A 17,912-nucleotide genomic window follows, 5' to 3' on the forward strand; every position below is an offset into this window, starting at 1 on the left:
CATATACCTATGAATATTAATGATGTATATCATGTTAAAAGATGAAATGAAACGAAATTAGTTACTTTTATTACAACTGTATAATGTTGATGCGCTTTATAATAATTTTTGTTCCGGATGCTATCAATTTTAAATACAATTAATATGTAAATAAGACAGAAATTCAAACGCAACGGTTATTTCAGAAGCAATTAAACGATACTAAAAAATTTACATTGTTAATTAAATGTCAGTACTTATATGTAAAGTTAATGTTCTTAGAACTAGATTAGGCACATGTTGATAGCCATTTGCGCGGGGCATATTGTAGCGCACAAGTTTGTGCGCAAACACAAGTGCACACTCACAGTCTAATCTATCTGCAAAGAGTTCAGGCGTACGATCTTTACGTGCTTTCCGACGCACGGAAGGGCGAATACAACCAAATTCCTGACTGTATATTAATTTAAAATAACTCAACATAGGAACTTTGATTATGATTACTTTTTATTTGATGAATCGAACTTTAATACAGCATAGCCGAGTCTGTCATAAAAACAAGATTGTATTAGTAATGTTGCTAACATTTATTAAAATGGTCGTAATATTGTCAAATCGTATAATTTATATTCGATAGATTTATAGCATCGATTCGTCTCGAGTCTTACCGTCAAATATTACTATTGCGGTTTTTGCAAAGGAATCACCAGAATTGAAATCGTTTGCAATTTATGGGGATATTAATATCTAGATTTAATATTTATGGAGGTGAGGCACTTTGTTAAAGCTCAAATTTATTGTTATAAAATGACCTAGGTGCTGTACAGTAACAGCCTATTAATGTCCCACTGCTGGGCTAAGGCCTCCTCTCCATTTAGAGGAGAAGGTTTGAAGCTTATTCCACCGCGCTGCTCCAATGCGGGTTGGTAGAATACACATGTGGCAGAATTTCAATGAAATTATACACATGCCGGTTTCCTCACGATGTTTTCCTTCGCCGTCAAGCACGAGATGAATTATAAAACGTAGAGTGTGGGTTGGAAACCGACCCAGGACAGACATTCATGTACATGTCTGTTTGTCCTGAGTCTGGGTGTAATTATCTATATAAGTATGTATTTACAAAAGAAAAGTATTATACCTAATATATCAGTTGTCTGGTTTCCATAGTACAAGCTCTGCTTAATTTGGGATCAGATTGCCGCGTGCGAATATTGTCCCAGGATATTATTATTATTATTAAATAGATAAGAAAAACCTCTAAATATATAAATAGTATTAATAAAATAATTATGTGATATTAATTGGCTTGCCTAATACACGTTTTCGATGTTATATCCTTTTGTACTATTTACGATATAAATACAAATTGTTAAATCGAAACAGGCTTTGAAACTAAGTAATCTATGTGTCGGCTACCGACTCCATGATGCCGTCAGACAGGTTTAAAGCTGTATTCATTCATGGTATTGTGGTATGTTACGTGAGAATGATTATTAATTTATCACAATTTTTAAATATACTATTAATAAGCAACTATCTTTTGCGATATATTCAACATAAGTAACTATAATATTTTCTAAATAACAATTAAAAATAAATAAGCAATTACAAAGGCGGTTTAATGTCTATTATAATATGTTAGTACTTATGTCTATAGGCTTCACAATATTGTAATAATATATAATTTTAATGTAATTTTGTTTTATGTGTTTGAGTGGATAGCTTAGATTGTACCCGGTAAATAGCGCAGCAATCGTATTATATGATTAAAAAAACCATACGATGTTGTGCAGCTGATATTATATACAACTTATATGACCGTGATATGACTTATGCCAAAATATTTGTATTATTAGATGACATTTAAGAAAAGGGTGAAGACGCACATGACTAACGATGTCGCAGTACTATTTTGTAGACCAATAACATAATAATAGTCGCGGGAAGCCGTTGGATGCGGGTAGCGTAAGACCAACCTTCATGAAAATCTTTGGGGAAGGTCCAGCAGTGGAGGTCTTCCGGCTGATATGAATATGAAATAAAAATAAGAACACATAGGTCACCTTAAGAACCTTAACGCCTTAAGAAATATAAAAAAATATACAATACAGTTAAAAAGTTTTAGAAAAAAATGCATAACCAATATACAACATCTTACTTCTTTTCAGATTAGATCAATAAAACTCTTACAACTATACAACCTCAATGTTTTAATAAATTATTATATTTTAAAATAAAAAAAAATGAACTTATTACCTTTAAAACCATTTGCAGCTCAATGTAAGGGGTAATATCTGTGACAGATTAAATAAAACGGGATGCAATTACAAATTTCTAAAAGCAGGAAAGAGATGCAAGCAGTCACGCATATTTTCGTGCGAAGCAATCGTAAGCTGTGTGACGTAATTACCAGGAATTTGGAAATGTTTAAATGTATTATATTTATATCCTTATAGTGCTATTTAAATGAAGCATATATATCAGTGGAATGAGGCTCTCTTTTAAAATTTTTACACGCTTTTGTTTGTCTGTCTATAAACATATATAGATGCATATGTGTAAGTATACTACACATAAGCATCTGTATATATTATATAATGAAGGCAAAAATCAACAATCGGTTTGCAAAACAATAAACAGAAACTTTTAAATTGGATTACTCGTCGTATCGACTTAAAACCTTTTTAATAGATATGTAATTTGGATAGAATTACATAAGGATTTGGTACCATTGAGTTGATTTGATGATCGTCATCATCCAGGGCGTATAGTGGAACGTAAGCCCAAACTACTAGTATATTACTATTAGATACGAACAAAAAAAAAATTAATTATGAAGTCTAATAATATTTGCTAAAAAACACGTTTATTTTAATTACTGAAAGCTTGTTTAACCCTTTAACCGCCTAGGTCGAATTAATCCGACAAATATTTTCGGGCCCATTTCGCCTGAGTCGTATATTTACGACCAAAATAACACTGATCGTTTTATCAGCTTTTTTATTTAATTACGTTGTATTCTATCAAAAATATGTTTACATTAGGTAAATAGTTGACTAAGTAATCGTTTACAGTTTAATACACTTTAGCCTCTTAATTAGAAGTCTTAAAAATAATGTCCAAAGTTAGAAGAATTACTAACATTATTTTTAGAAAATTGTATTGTGTGTTTCGATTCACTGTGCCGGGCGCTGGGGGCACGCCAACAGATATGAAGTCGGGCGGTTAAAGGGTTAACCTAAAATTAAAGTGTATTAAACTGTAAACGATTACTTAGTTAACTATTTACCTAATGTAACTACGTAATTTCATTCAGCGTGTCAGTCTACTGTTTTAAAAATATATTTAACTAAGTAAACATCGAGTGCTCAAATTATTATTATTATTACTTAATCCTGTTTTATTTACGTTACTTATCGAGGGATGCCAAAATTTTAAATCACGTCGCCTGATTCGTCTGACGCAAGACACGCACACTCCTTAATGATGGAATTCTTAGCTCCTTCATAAATAACGTAAGTTAAACCGGATTATATAATATATAATAATAAAAAATACGTTATATTTTTTCTATATTTAATAAAGAAAAAATAGTTAATAGGATCAGATAGCCTGTCCGCCTGTCCTATTTATATTATAAGAAAAACCGTGTTTAATAAAATAGGATAATAAAAGTTTTCACGTCAACAGGATGTGGTTGTCTTGAAGCGCGTGTGGTTTTTTACAAGTTGTTAATTTTTAAATGTTATGCTGCTACCGATTACCTTCTAAAAATACATCCAATTTTTGAAGAGAATTTTAACAACTTTAACCAGAAACTTAAATTTGAAAGGATTTAATGTTAAATGACACGATAATCAAGTAACTCGTTTTTGATTTAAGTAAAATTAACGAACACTGACGTAAGGGGAACTTTCTATCATTATATTATTCATTATTACTGAATAAGTTTTATTAAATCTTATTTCATATGCCTAAATTAAAATATTTTTCTGTTATTAAAAAAAAATAGTGGTCTGGTATAAATTGTACAAAGCGTGGACGCTTTTGCTCCAGAAATTATGAAACGCAATCCTACGCTAAGGACGTTAGTATCATGAATCTGGGACTGTCTTTGAAGATAGATTTTACTTATATATTTTAATTATTTTTTTTTGAAAAGTATAATTATTGAATGTTCTATTTACATTGTCATTAATTTGTACTCGCGTGTCTAGAGGTCAAAATGTCAGATTCATGAGTGGGAGCCCGAAAGGTTTCGTGTTGAGACGCAATGAACAAAAGAACTATCGCGCGATAAATACCCCCCGCAATCCGGGCCAGCGTTATTCACCCGAAAACATGTTTTGTCTCAAGTTACAAGCAGAAGCGGTTATTTAATGTTCAATAATCACATTAAAGGAGTGTTCTGTCATAAGATAATATTAATAAATTTCTTAAAACTAGTAGTAGTTGAAATTCGCCTTTTGTGCCTTAATGAATATTTTTTTTAAATTTTTATTTCCTTTCCATTACTAAACTTTTTTTTTTTTCGACAACACAACAACAACTTTAATTAAATATTCTTGTTTGTTTTTCCTTATTTCTTAGTAAAACTATGAAACATGATTATTATAAACACAATCATATCATTCAAACTCATTAACGATATTGTTTTTTTAAATTGGAACAATTTTTTTCTTGCATTGAAATAAATAATTTATTAAATATTTAAAAATAGAATGAAATGTGGTTTATGACCAGAATACTATTGAAGACAACAAAAGATTTGAACAAATAAAATATCACTGCGTTTACTCGTTCGTTGGAAGGTATCTGATTACAACGACTTATTTTAACACGCGTGATTAAATAAACTGACAGGCGTATAATCGGCTGTCACCTTTCACCTTCTACATCGAGGCTTGTGAAATCGATTTAATAATTGCCTATTAAAAATTAATTTTATATTCAACACCCACTTATTGTAAAGACTGGATAAAACTGGTTTTAAAGATGTATGAGTGTAATGAGACATTGATGTAACATCCGGAGTAACATCCAATAATAAATGCGTTAGTGTGTGTTCGTAAATATCAAGCATTATGTAGTTTTATAAATTTTAAAAATTACGAGTGTCATGAATCGAAAAACATTTATTTACTTATAAACTCATAATGATAAAACTTATAATATGATTCTATTATCAAAAAAAAAAAAAAAGTAAAAATCAAATAATCTTTTCCTAATACTTGTTACTATTGCTGATTAACACATTTTACTTATCCAAAATAATACGGCGATCATATTAAAATCTACTATTAGCTACTATGTAATCATAAAGTTATTATATGTATTATAAGTATATGTACGTCTGTATTACTGTTTTAGGCTTGAAAATTAATGTTTTTTTTTATATTGTAATTTTAACATAATAATTGACTCGCGGTGTATTTAAATATCTATTGTACAATACAATCGTTTGTGGTAAATAAAGAATTTATCTTCATTTATCATATATGTATTTCTAGACGATCATCTTATAACTTGTACCGTATACCACTTTCTACAACCGCGTGCCTTAATCACTCGAGTCGATCCCGAACATTTAGGAAAATGGAAATCTCCATTCGTTTGCTGATAGAAAACGTGCCTGCCGCTGATGGCTCGTCGCGACGTCAGCAGGGTGCTGTAATTGCAGGCTAAATGATTTCTTACGGGGGTGAAGTATGCTTTCAAATCGATACCCTATTTTATTGTTGGGTTGTATTTGATATCGATGTAACCATTTCGTTGACAATGTGTTGTAATTGCAGACAGGAAATAGCTTGTGATGGATATAAAGGGAGGCAAAGTCGATATAAATTTGAAACTTTATGTTACATTTAAAACTGTACAGTAACAGAAGGTTTGGAGCTTATTCCACCACTCTGCTCCAATGTGGGTTGGTGGAATACACATGTGGCAGAATTTCAGTGAAATTTGATACATGCAGGTTTCCTCACGATGTTTTCCTTCACCGTCAATCACGAGATGAATTATGAACACAAATTAAGCGCACGAAAATTCAGTGATGCTCACCCACGCTTGAACTCACGATCATCGGTTAAGATTCACGCGTTCTAATCACTGGACCATCTCGGCTTTTCAAAACTGTGCTTTATCAAAATAAATATAATAATATATACTATTTTAATAACATTCTTTCAGCTTAATAATAGCTTGTATAGAATTTAATTTTTTCTTATTAATATTTAACTTCCGATGCCAATAACAAGTCTACCTGAAATATATTTGAAGAGTTTATATACTGTGAATAAATGTTTTGTTGATCAGAAAGAATAAATAATCGTACGTAATTCACTATTTATTCAAATATAATAAAAATAATCATTTGACACGCACCGGCATTAAGTAGTCGTATTATCTGTTCAATATAGTGCTTAAAATATTGCCAAGGTTGTTAAAAAGCTCCTAGTTTATCTTCGAATTGCATTTATCGGTAATTCACACGCAATGTTTATTGATTTTGTCTGTTTTAACTTATTATAAGCTATACTAATATTATAACTGCGAAAATCCATTTGTCTGTTCCGCTTTCAATGATACACCGCTGAACTGATTTCGATGAAATTTGGTATGAAGCAAAGCTTTAATATAACATACATAACATGTAACTCCCTCACTAATATATCAATTTTAAAAAGTAACAGACTGTAAATGTCCAACTTCTAGAAAAAGTTTTCTCCTCTTTTGAATAATAATAATGTCCTCCAGACTGATTTCGGTCACGGCGGTCAATCTCAAGAGAGACTAGCCAACTACGCAGGAGATATTATAGTGCACAAGTGTGTGCGCAAACACAGGTGCACTATATTCCCTAACTCTCATAATGGGACATAATACGATGGGAAAGCCATCCGACACGACCGGAAAGAGTTCAGGCGCAGGACTAATGGCTTTACGTGCTTTCCGAGGTACGGGACTTCCAACTTTCAGACTCCGGGCTTCTACTGAGAATTTTCTGACAGAAAAACCCAAGAACTTTTTACACACACACATTTCCAACTTCCAATCTCCGGCCTGCTACTGAGAATTTTCGGACAGAAAAACTCAATAACTTTTTATTGGCTCGACCTGGGAATTGAACTCAGGACCTCCAGGTCGACAGCTTTGCATCAAGCCACTAAACCACCGAGGCAGTTTTTATTGAAGTAGAAGGTTTATAGCGTCTTCCTCCCGCTTCAATAGTGGTTCGTGAACACTTGTGTCAAATTTAATTCGTAAGCTACAAGCTTCTGAATTCATAGCGTGTGTATAAACGAAATACCATTCATCAAGAGATCTCCTAAACTAGCCGCCCGATTTGAAATTAGTCACAGTTACTCCTTCCCCGACATAGACGCTCACTAAGAACGGATTTTACGCAAATCATATCCTAAATACATTTTATTATTATATACCCGTGCGAAAATGTAACGATTTGCTAGTATAATGTTTAAATGGAAATGAGACAAATAGTGAACATCGTATTCCAACTACAATTCATTTTACAAATGATTTTGTAATGTTTGTTATCGTTAATATATTTTTTAAAATGAACGCATAAATACATTTGTATCTCTTTCATTCAAATTATAAATTGCACTGAATGTTTACATTTCATATGCATTGTCTCTGTCCCTTAGGGCTCAGAGCTCATCCCAGCAACTGGAATACGTTGTATATAATTTGTTAGCTTGCTTTATTCAGATTGAGTTTTTTTTTTAATAAATTTATTTTAGTATCACGTTTTCATTTTACAATTAGTTTAAATATGAAATAAAAGGATACACTGTTATCGTTCGCAAGCAGCAATAACGTGTGCTTTTAACCATTTTTAAAAAAATATTGGACTTTATTTAATGGAGATAATTATAATAATTGATGTTCAGTGATATTTTTTGTCATATTTTGTCGATTTTAATATTTTAATTGTTTGTAAGAAAGGTGGTTAAGACTTATTTCGCAAAGGTACGACATAATAAAAGCGAAAAACATTTTACCTCGTCAACCGAATAGTTTATTCATAGGTCGCTTCTTGTCAATGGGATCTAAGACAACCTTTTTAAATTGTTTTTAACAAAAATATTTATAGTATTCTTCTACACAACACAAAACAAAACTACAAACAAACAAGACAAAAATATACACAAATACCAAAATACAATATGAAAATCAAATTCAATCATACCAAATATCCTATTAATTTTGGTAAAAGCATACATACTAAATATTTATTTTAGGTGTATTATAGCTTAGAATTTTGTTAACGTAGCAAAAGAAGAAAATATATTTAATGAACCGATGCAGGGATTTACGTTTTTTCGGGTTGATGTGCCCGAAGCGGCGCTGGGCGATTAGTTTTTGCTTCGACGTGATTGATGAGTCGCCGTCGGCTACTCGACAATTTTGCCAATATTCAGAAAATACTATTATAATATGAAAAGACAAAAGATATTAATATATTTGGTGTTATCTTAAGTTTACAATGAGTATGTCAAATCACCTCCCTGGATAATATTTGTTTTTTTTTTATCATCATCATTATAATCAATGCCAAAACTTTTATTACTACTATAATATGAAAATACGAAATACATTAAGAAAAAACTTGATGTGAATTATACAAATATAATATAAATTATACGTATGTCATTATCATCCTGAATTTGCAATCAGTATTTGTTAAATCACCTCGCAAGTACTTATTTTATGATATGAAAAAGTACAAAATGGACCCTTATCAGATTACAATGGAAAATGTAATAAAATGTCCTTAGTATAAAAAAAATCTTCCCTTTCCAATTTTAATTCATACGTATACGTTAAACCGACATTCTCCGACCAGCTTGTGAAAGTATTTAATAGGTTTGTGTTTTATAAAAATACATGGAAAAAATAAAATAAAAACAGAACTCGACGATTTGTCTGCATCGCCGGATATTATTTTAAATGAACTCTGTCACGCGACGACACATCCGCTTACCAGAATTAGGCATCTCACAATCAGACGATATTAGTTCATATTCCATTAATAATAAGGGCCATGTTCGTTTCAATTAGGTGTTTTGAAATCGCCCAGCAACAGAATAAAATAAAACAAGACACTTACTTAAGCCCTTAATTTACGAACAATAAGCAAATAATTCGCCGACACAACTATAAACTCTTGTTCATTAAATTGGATTTCGATAAAGCCGAATGATAATAAATACAACAGCATCATGACATATTTTTACAATTATGAAAAAAAAACAGATCAATTCTAAAGTCGTTGCGTTAAGGCTGAAAATTCCTTGACAAATGTTTTACAAAGTGCAGGACTGTCATTGATTCAGTGATATTGTTTGGGGATAGGTCGCCGGTTCACATTCCGGTGCCGGAATGCGCCGGAGACTGATTTATAACCCGGCTCTACTTAAAACCAGTGTTGGGGACGATGGACGTGCGTCGATTAATCAAGCAATATATTAATACTAATTTTCGAAAGCTCTTACTAGAATAAAATGGCTTTTCGTATATCTGATAATAAACATTATTTTAATTACGCACGGCTGTGCTTATAAATGTTGTTTGGATTAAACAATTCTTTAAAATGTCAAAGTTACGGTGACGAAAAGAGATAAATATTTGTTTAACTAAGCACTCGCTTAACAACGTTAGTATGTCTAAGACCGTAATAACACACTTCTAAATTTATTATCCATATATTGTTAGTCTAAGGGTTGAGATTAATTCTGCCACATGTGTATTCCACCAACCCGCACTGGAGCAGCGTGGTGGAATAAGCTCCAAACCTTCTCCACAAAAAAAGGAGAGGAGACCTAGCCCAGCAGTGGGACATTCACAGGCTATTACGGATTACAGAAGATGTATCAAATAAAAAAAAATGCCAATTCAGTAAAACTATAAACACATTGTGGCTATTTTATATGTATAAAGGTATCTAAATTAAAATATGATCCGATCACAATTTTTTAACTGTTACAAGTAATTACAAACTCTTTATATGCAGATAGTCAGTGTACATAATCTAGTATGCAAGTGCTGGTTTTTTTTACATAGTTTATCATTCAAAACTTACTGTAATTGATTACTTTTATAAGTTTCTTCAATACTACTTTTATTATACTTTATCATGATCTTCATCTTTTATAATGTGTAACACAAACGGTGTACATATGTTAATCAAAAACAAATATACACTGTGATTCAAGTAGACTATTATAGACACATTTTGAGCGTAAAACGCACTACGAGGCTATTATTAGAAGAACGTAGAAGTTAAGTTATCATTGGTATAAGCAAACAAAATACTTCACACTTCGCATATAATAATAGGAACTTAGCCCCCGTTAAGTAGATGTTTTCAATATAAAATTAGAAAATTACATTGAAATGGTACAATTTTCTTGAAAACGTTTGAAAATAAATGTGAAATACGAATATTCCCTGGGTACTAAGATGCTTGCATACCGAAACGTTTACGAGTTTACGACGGGAAGCGCTGTTATAAACTACGTTTCCGTAAATGTATTTTTAAAATGTCATCGTAATATGGACCCTATTATGGTGTATTAGAATCCATATTATTACTTACTAGTGTATCTTGTACAACTTATTACAATCATTAAAAGTATTTATTCTATCGTTCTAGTAATTTTGGTCTGTTTACAATTAATATAGAAGTTTTATCGCAATTGCTTTATGCTTTCCTGCTGTTAATATATCCTCTCTACAACTATCATCATAACCGTTAAACATTTCAAAAATAGTTTAAAATAAATAATATAACATCAAAAAATTCACAAAGGTAAAGTAAAAACAAAAAATAAAGCCTTAGATCGCCGCGTTGGCTGCACAATGTCAAGGTTAAAAAAAAAAGTAAAATAAGAAAACATTATTGCACCGATTCACGTTCATTTTTTAAACGGTTAAATCTACGTCAGAAATATACTCGCAAATTGCGTGAACCCATAAAAAACAAAAGCAAGCTTTAATAATAATTATTATAATCATGTAACATTTCTATCTCTCTTTGTCTTTTTATAATTTGACTTATCCATTCCAGTTATAAATCTGGTAGAAATATAATGAATAAGCCTGTTTAATATAATATAATTTATAAGTTTAAATCCGGGCAATCACTACTGAATTTTTATGTGCTTAATTTGTGATTATAATTCATCTCATGCTTTACGGTGAAGGAAAACATCGTAAGGAAACCTGCATGTGTCTTATTTCACTGAAATTCTGCCACATGTGTATTCCACCACCACGCACTGGAGTAGCGTGGTGGAATAAGCTCCAAACATTTTCTAGGAAGCTTCTAGGAAACTATTTTTTGTAAATATTAATTCATTACTTACATTTATGATAGTTTATGTGCGAATATTTAAGTTGTGCTTATCCTGACGTCATGTTTAATTGAATTGCTCATATTTTTAGAACCTTCTCCTTTAAACAACACGTTTAAGAAATCAAATATTAAGCTATTTGATTTCTTAAACTTATTGGCATTTTATAGTATAATTGTTTTACGGCCTTATTTAGCGGAATGTTTAAGCGGGTGATTTGTTTAACAATGCTCTGTCTTCTTCTTTCGAATGTCAAATCAATAATGACAGAAAGAACGAAATGAGTCTTTAATCAAATTTTCGCTAAGCAACGTTTCTAATTAAGGAATTTATTAAAAGAAAGTTTATAATTGCGCTTATAATTATTAATAGCTTGCGCCCGCGGCTTCAGTCACGTGTGAATGTGGCACAGATGATAAGTAGAAATTGTTTTAAGTCATTAGCTATTTCAATTCGAAATTTTGAATCGTGACTTAGTGACAAACAACCAAACATACAAATTATCACATTTATTACATTAGTTATATAAAAAAAATTGGCTAATTTTTTTTAAATTACGAACAGTATAGATACAATAAATATTTTTTATCAATTTAGATAAACAATATTAATATATGTAATGGAATAAAATTAATAATTACTGTCAAATTAATTATCAAAATTCGGTGTCGCTTCATGCTCTATCCTAACTAACGGGTTGTGTTGTTATTTATTCCAGAGCAAGGAGCTAAACGCTGGTGCGTGCACGCGCGCTCCTGACACTCTCCCTGGTTTGACGCACCACTACCCACACTGCTTGGATAGGTAGGTTACACGCCTGAGATTAGCAGGCGAATTTTTTGACGTTTAGCGCGCATTGACACAAGCAACACGAAATAAAATTTCAAATTAGCTTTTTCACGACCGAATATCCAATATTCAACAAACATATCTTTATATATGTATCTTGTTGCAATTAAGGCCTACGTGAACTCGGCACCCGACTTTTGAAAATCGAATTTTTTCTTTTTGATTCTTTTAGATATTCGTATGTAGTTGATTGTAGTAATTTTTTTTTCGTTAGTACTACTACTATTTGCTTCAAGAATCAACTATTCATTTTGAGTGTCGACAAAAGCAGGGGATGAGTTTTTTTCAATGTCCTCCAATTTTTTTTTAGAGCTACTACAAACGAAAAAAAATTTACTACAATCAACTTAGAAAAACTTCAATTTTCAAAAGTCGGGTGCCAAGTGCACCCACGATAGAGGTAAATAAAAAAATATTGTAATAAAATATTAAGTGTTGAAGGCGGAGAAACAAATTTCCTTGAAGGTTGTGTGACGGTTTTTCTGTTGGGACAAATGTTTTTGAGCGGTAATCAATTAACACCAGAAGTGGCGTGGTCGCTATTTATATATGTATTAAAAAAATGTGATTAAACTACAATATTAAAATAATATATAATTTATATATTCTTTGAAGTAATCTTTCTATGCGACCTTATCAACCTTTTCTTCTATCGTCGTGAATTTGACGTTCGAAAAAAAGACCAAACATTCTGTAAATATACCACAGCTCATTAAAATCACGTAATAATAATCAAAATAGTTTTATTACACAGTAATATTATGCCATAATTATTCCTCCTTGTTTATTAAGTATACCTATTTAAAATAATAAAACTCGCTATATTGTTTTTTTATGATATTGCAATTAATTTGACTGTTGATAATTCTAATTGCAATGTGGCAGGTTCATGTCACATGTACCAAATCAGAGAAACGTTGTCTTAAAGGAAATCTATAAACTTTTCAGGTCTCCAACACAATGCGACATAATGGGGGGTTCGAAGCTAGACGCGTGCGAAGCCAGCGAACCCAGCGAAGCGAGCGAAGCAAGTCCGAGTTCTTCAGAGGATTGGAACTCACCCACCGAGCTCAGCTGCTACCGACGACTAGGGGAACGGTTGGAGAGGATGGAGAGACCACCGCTGATGAAAAGATTAGCGCTTGGTTTCAGTGGCGCCTTGTTGCAGCCTTCAGACGACGACGCCACACCTCTCGTCACGGATACCCCTACTACGTGAGTAAGAGTTAGATGTCATATAAATAGTTGATAGCATTGATGTAAATATTAATAAAGGAACGACCTGTCTGATGCCACCGTTTTCTGGCAAAACTTGTTTGTAGGCCAGAGACTGAAAGTCTTTCTATTCTAAGCTGCCAGAAGTACACATTGTTTATAAAATTATAGGCAATTTGTTTATAGAATAATTAAAATGTATATATATGTAAGTATTAATGTTGTATTTTTTTCAGCCCTACAAATGTTCCACTCTGTCTCAATGGAGGGTACATTAACGAAGCGTCCGAGGCAGAAGCACGCACACGTGAGAGTAACCGCGCACGTCTCGACACATTTCCTTGCGATCTCGACGCTGATTTTAGGAAATGCAATAATATTAGTAATGGGTAAGCTGTTGTCCAATTTGTCACTTCTTGAGGCGCACTAATATTTTTTTTGTATTTAATTTAATAAATATATAAACTCATAAATAAGATCTAAAATCAATCGTTATTTCAGTTTTAATATTATATAAAATACATCAATATATCTTGAACTTGTACCATTTACTTTGTTGGTCGGAGCACTACATTTTTCATTATTATCTTAAGTAAAAAGAGTAAAGTAACAGCTTTTAAATGTCCCTCTACTGTTCTAAGGCCTTCTTTCCCTTTGAAGAAAAGTTTTGGGGTTTATTCCAGACGGCTATAACAATAGTCCTCCAGACCGATTTCGGCCACGGCGGCCAATCTCTAGAGAGATTAGCCAACTGCGCAGGACAAATTATAGTGCACAAGTGTGTGCGCAAACACAGGTGCACTCTCTATTCCCTAACTCTCATAACCTGATGCGATGGCCATCCGACACGACCGGAAAGAGTATAGGCGCAGTACCAATGGCTTTAAGCGCTTTCCAAGGCACGGGACACACTACCAACTTCCATATTCCGGGAAGCTACTAAGAATTTTGGACAGGAAATCTTAATAACATATTATTCTATATTATAGTAGCCACTAGACCAACGATGCAGTCAAATTGCTATTCATAGATAGAATTTGTGATACAATTGACAGTGAAATTGAGCACATTTAGGTTTCTAATCAATGTTTTACTTCACCACAGACCACGAAATAAATGATGAACATAAATTAAGCACATGAAAATTCAGTGGTGCTTGCTTGGTTTTGTTTTACTATTGATGGATTTTGTTTAACTATTGGGTCATTAATTTCTGATGTTGGTCAAATTTGAGTTTTTCATTTGTTTTTTTAATTAACACTTCATGAAAATCCAATGACAATTTGTTCCTTTTCCAGTAGACCTAGTACGGGCAGCGGTGCGACGTCATCGTCTTCGGGTGAATCGTCGTGCGGTGCGTCACGCGCGTCTGGTAATAACAACGCGCGTCCTTTAGAACCGGAGCTCCGACACGCGCCTTGGTTTCAGCAGGGCATACCCAGAGAGGTACTAACAAATGAGCCCTAAGTTGCTAAAAAAAACATTATCTCAATTAAGGTCAAGTGACTGTTTCAACTGTCAAGCAAAGTTAGCTCAGTAAAAATAGTTAGTGTTGTGGTAGCCTTAAATTCAATTTAATACTGTAAAATAATGATTCAAAAGTTTCTTATAATAAGATATAACACAAATAAATAATATTTTGATTTTGGTGTTTGAAGGTCAAAATAAATATTTAATAGAAATGAACTGCTTATAAAATATTTTATAGGACCCATGTTAACAGTTTTTCTTTAATATGAAAATCATTTTTCGCTATATAAAATTAAGTATCAATAATAAAGTATGAGATTTCTACAAAAATGAAGTCAATAATAAAAAACAACTAAACTTTCCAGATCGCGCTGGAAGTTCTCGGCGCGCAGTCCCCCGGGGCGTTTCTCGTGCGTGGAAGCACGACGCAGACCGGCTGTCTCGCATTGTCTCTGCGTGTGCCACGAGACTTCGCACCACTGGGGATAGCCCACTACCTCATATTGCGGACCCCTAAAGGATATAAAATTAAGGTACACCATATTATTGTAATTTAATTTAAAATGAATATATTGTCTAAAAGACTCATTTGTAACTTACAATTAGATGATGATCTTTAATACAGAAGCCACTCGGCTAATCCTAAAATTGACAATAATTTCTCTACAGAAAGTTAAAGTATTTTGTTGAGCATTGAAAAATAGTATATACAATTTCTATAAGTACTTGTCATTATAGAAAGTTTTCTCAAACTAAATAGTCACTTCAGACACTTAAGACAATCATCATAGCAAAATGTTCACGCAGGGCTTCACGAAGGAGTTCAGCTCGCTGTCGGCGTTGGTGACGCACCACAGCGTGATGCCGGAGCTGTTACCGGTACCGCTGCGTCTGCCGCGAGCACCCGCTCGTCCACGCACCGATCTTGAGCAACTCGAGCGCCTCGCGCCACCACGCGCGTCCGCCCCGCACAACGGATACCGCGCACAGCTCGACGTTTGAGCTCACTAGCTGGTACCCATCTGTAGATATCTACACTCGCATCCGAGTAGCGAGTTAGATAGTTGCGAATATATTAGATTCTCTATATCATGTCACTAGAGTCTTCAGTGACATTATTCATCTCTGCTATAATATCACAACTTTCTGTCAAATTTCGTAATATATCATCATGTAATATTATTTTAAGTTCACGAGCAACTGATTCCTTGTGTGTTGTCTTACGTGTATAACTACGGTATTTAAATATATATTTAACAATATACACAATATAATTTTACGAACAATAGACAAATGATTGTATTAAGATACAATAAAAATAATTTGCGTTGTTTTTACAAAAGTTGATAATTGGTGACATTATGATGAGATCTTGTTTAAATACTACGAGAATTCAGATTCAATCGACACAAGAGACATTTCTTTTTTATCATATCATATATACGTTGACAATGTACTTGAAACTGAGAATTGTATGCGCTCTCACAGCGAAAAAGTCACCATTTTCCCCTTTTCCCTCCGTCTGTGGCACTACGCTGGTGATATAAAGCAAAATCGCTATTTTGGGGATTGATGTTCAATGCGACCTTAATCCAAGAGATTACATCGAGGCTGTTATAAAAACAGCTTCGTAGAAACTCGGAGTCCTGAACAAGGTGCGGCGTTTTTTCACGTTGTACAATATTGCTCACACCTTTGGGATGGCTCCGCTAAGTACCTACTGGAGTCCTTGGATCGGTTGCAGCAATGAGCAGTTCGCATTATTGGTGACGTAAAGGTCACAAACACCCTCGAGCCTTTACAATTGTGTCGAGAGATAGCAGCGCTGAGTTATTTCTACCGACTGTATCACGGCGAGTGTTCTGAGGAATTATTCTCTCTAATTCCTGCTTCCCCCATCCTTCATAAGTCTACGCGTGCTGGCTCTCAATGTCACCGCTTAATTGTGGCATCAATACCATCGCGCACAAAGAAATTTGAAATCTCCTTTCTTTGTCGCACCTCCAAAAAATGGAATTCTTTACCAGCTCACGTGTTCCCCTCCTCTTACAACCCGGGTTCCTTCAAACGAGGCGTGAAAAGGCATCTTGGGGGCCGGCAAGGCGGGGGCGGCTAGTACAGAACATTCTTCCCGACTGTACTGGCCGTCGTCGCGTTTGGACTCTACTACCACTTACCATCAGGTGGAGTCATTTGCCCTCCCGGCAAATATATAAAAAAAATAAATACAAAACGTAGCGTGACAACAAAAATTGAATCTATTCTTCGTATTTTAACTGTGGTCTGAGAACTGACTTTGCTTGCAATACTCTAATTAGAGTTAAAAAGAATATTAAGATCGATGATGACGTTGCTTGAAACTTAAACATAATAAAATTCTGGACATCCTTTCTATCGAAACGAACTAATTGCGTTGTCTCTTTCATGTCTATCAAGCTAAAGGGAGACAGGTGGTTTTATTTACAGTTAATAAATAGAAGGAGGTCCAAAATTTATTTAAACGTTGAATTATAAATTAAGTTTGTTTGAAATTGTATATCATTCGAAGGTACCTATATCAAAATTAATTAGTCGTTGCGAAGTCACTAAATTATTGTACGTTGTCTAGTTACTGTTTGCTAAGATAGTTTTTATAATAAACTAATGTGATAAATATTTACTTAGGGCGTGTAAAAATTATTGTACAATAAATAAATGTGTATATGGATTTGTAAGTATAGCGTTTTGTGTCATAATTTATAGTTTTAATGTAGGAATTGCGCAAGAATATGATTTATTTGTTGTGCATTTAATTTTATTTTAGGTATATCTAGTCGTAAAACTCATTTTGCATTCGAAATCAAAATTATATTTTCGATGAAGTTTTTATTCACAAAATGAAATGTTATGCTATGAATTTAGAATGTCACACTTTAAAGGATGTTGCAGAGCGACAGAAAAATAAATTAATTAAAATATATACAAAAGGAAGACAAGAAAATTTGACTATTTCTATGAATGAAATAGTGTGACATTTAA

The 17,912-nt window shown here is 33.1% G+C and overlaps 1 protein-coding gene across 1 annotated transcript in view; it reads left to right on the plus strand.

Moving 5' to 3' along the window:
* Nucleotides 1-16,140, plus strand: part of LOC126768948 (EGFR adapter protein-like) — a 119,178-nt gene extending 103,038 nt beyond the window's left edge. Inside the window, exons 6-11 of the mRNA XM_050487432.1 lie at nt 12,079-12,164; nt 13,158-13,424; nt 13,661-13,813; nt 14,723-14,870; nt 15,260-15,427; nt 15,702-16,140. Coding sequence (XP_050343389.1) covers nt 12,079-12,164; nt 13,158-13,424; nt 13,661-13,813; nt 14,723-14,870; nt 15,260-15,427; nt 15,702-15,896 — 1,017 coding nt within the window. The 3' untranslated portion in view covers nt 15,897-16,140. The remainder of the gene's footprint in view (nt 1-12,078; nt 12,165-13,157; nt 13,425-13,660; nt 13,814-14,722; nt 14,871-15,259; nt 15,428-15,701) is intronic.
* The last annotated feature ends 1,772 nt before the right edge of the window (nt 16,141-17,912 follow it).

The sequence above is a fragment of the Nymphalis io genome, chromosome 6 (assembly GCF_905147045.1).
Source record: "Nymphalis io chromosome 6, ilAglIoxx1.1, whole genome shotgun sequence".
NCBI lineage: Eukaryota > Metazoa > Arthropoda > Insecta > Lepidoptera > Nymphalidae > Nymphalis > Nymphalis io.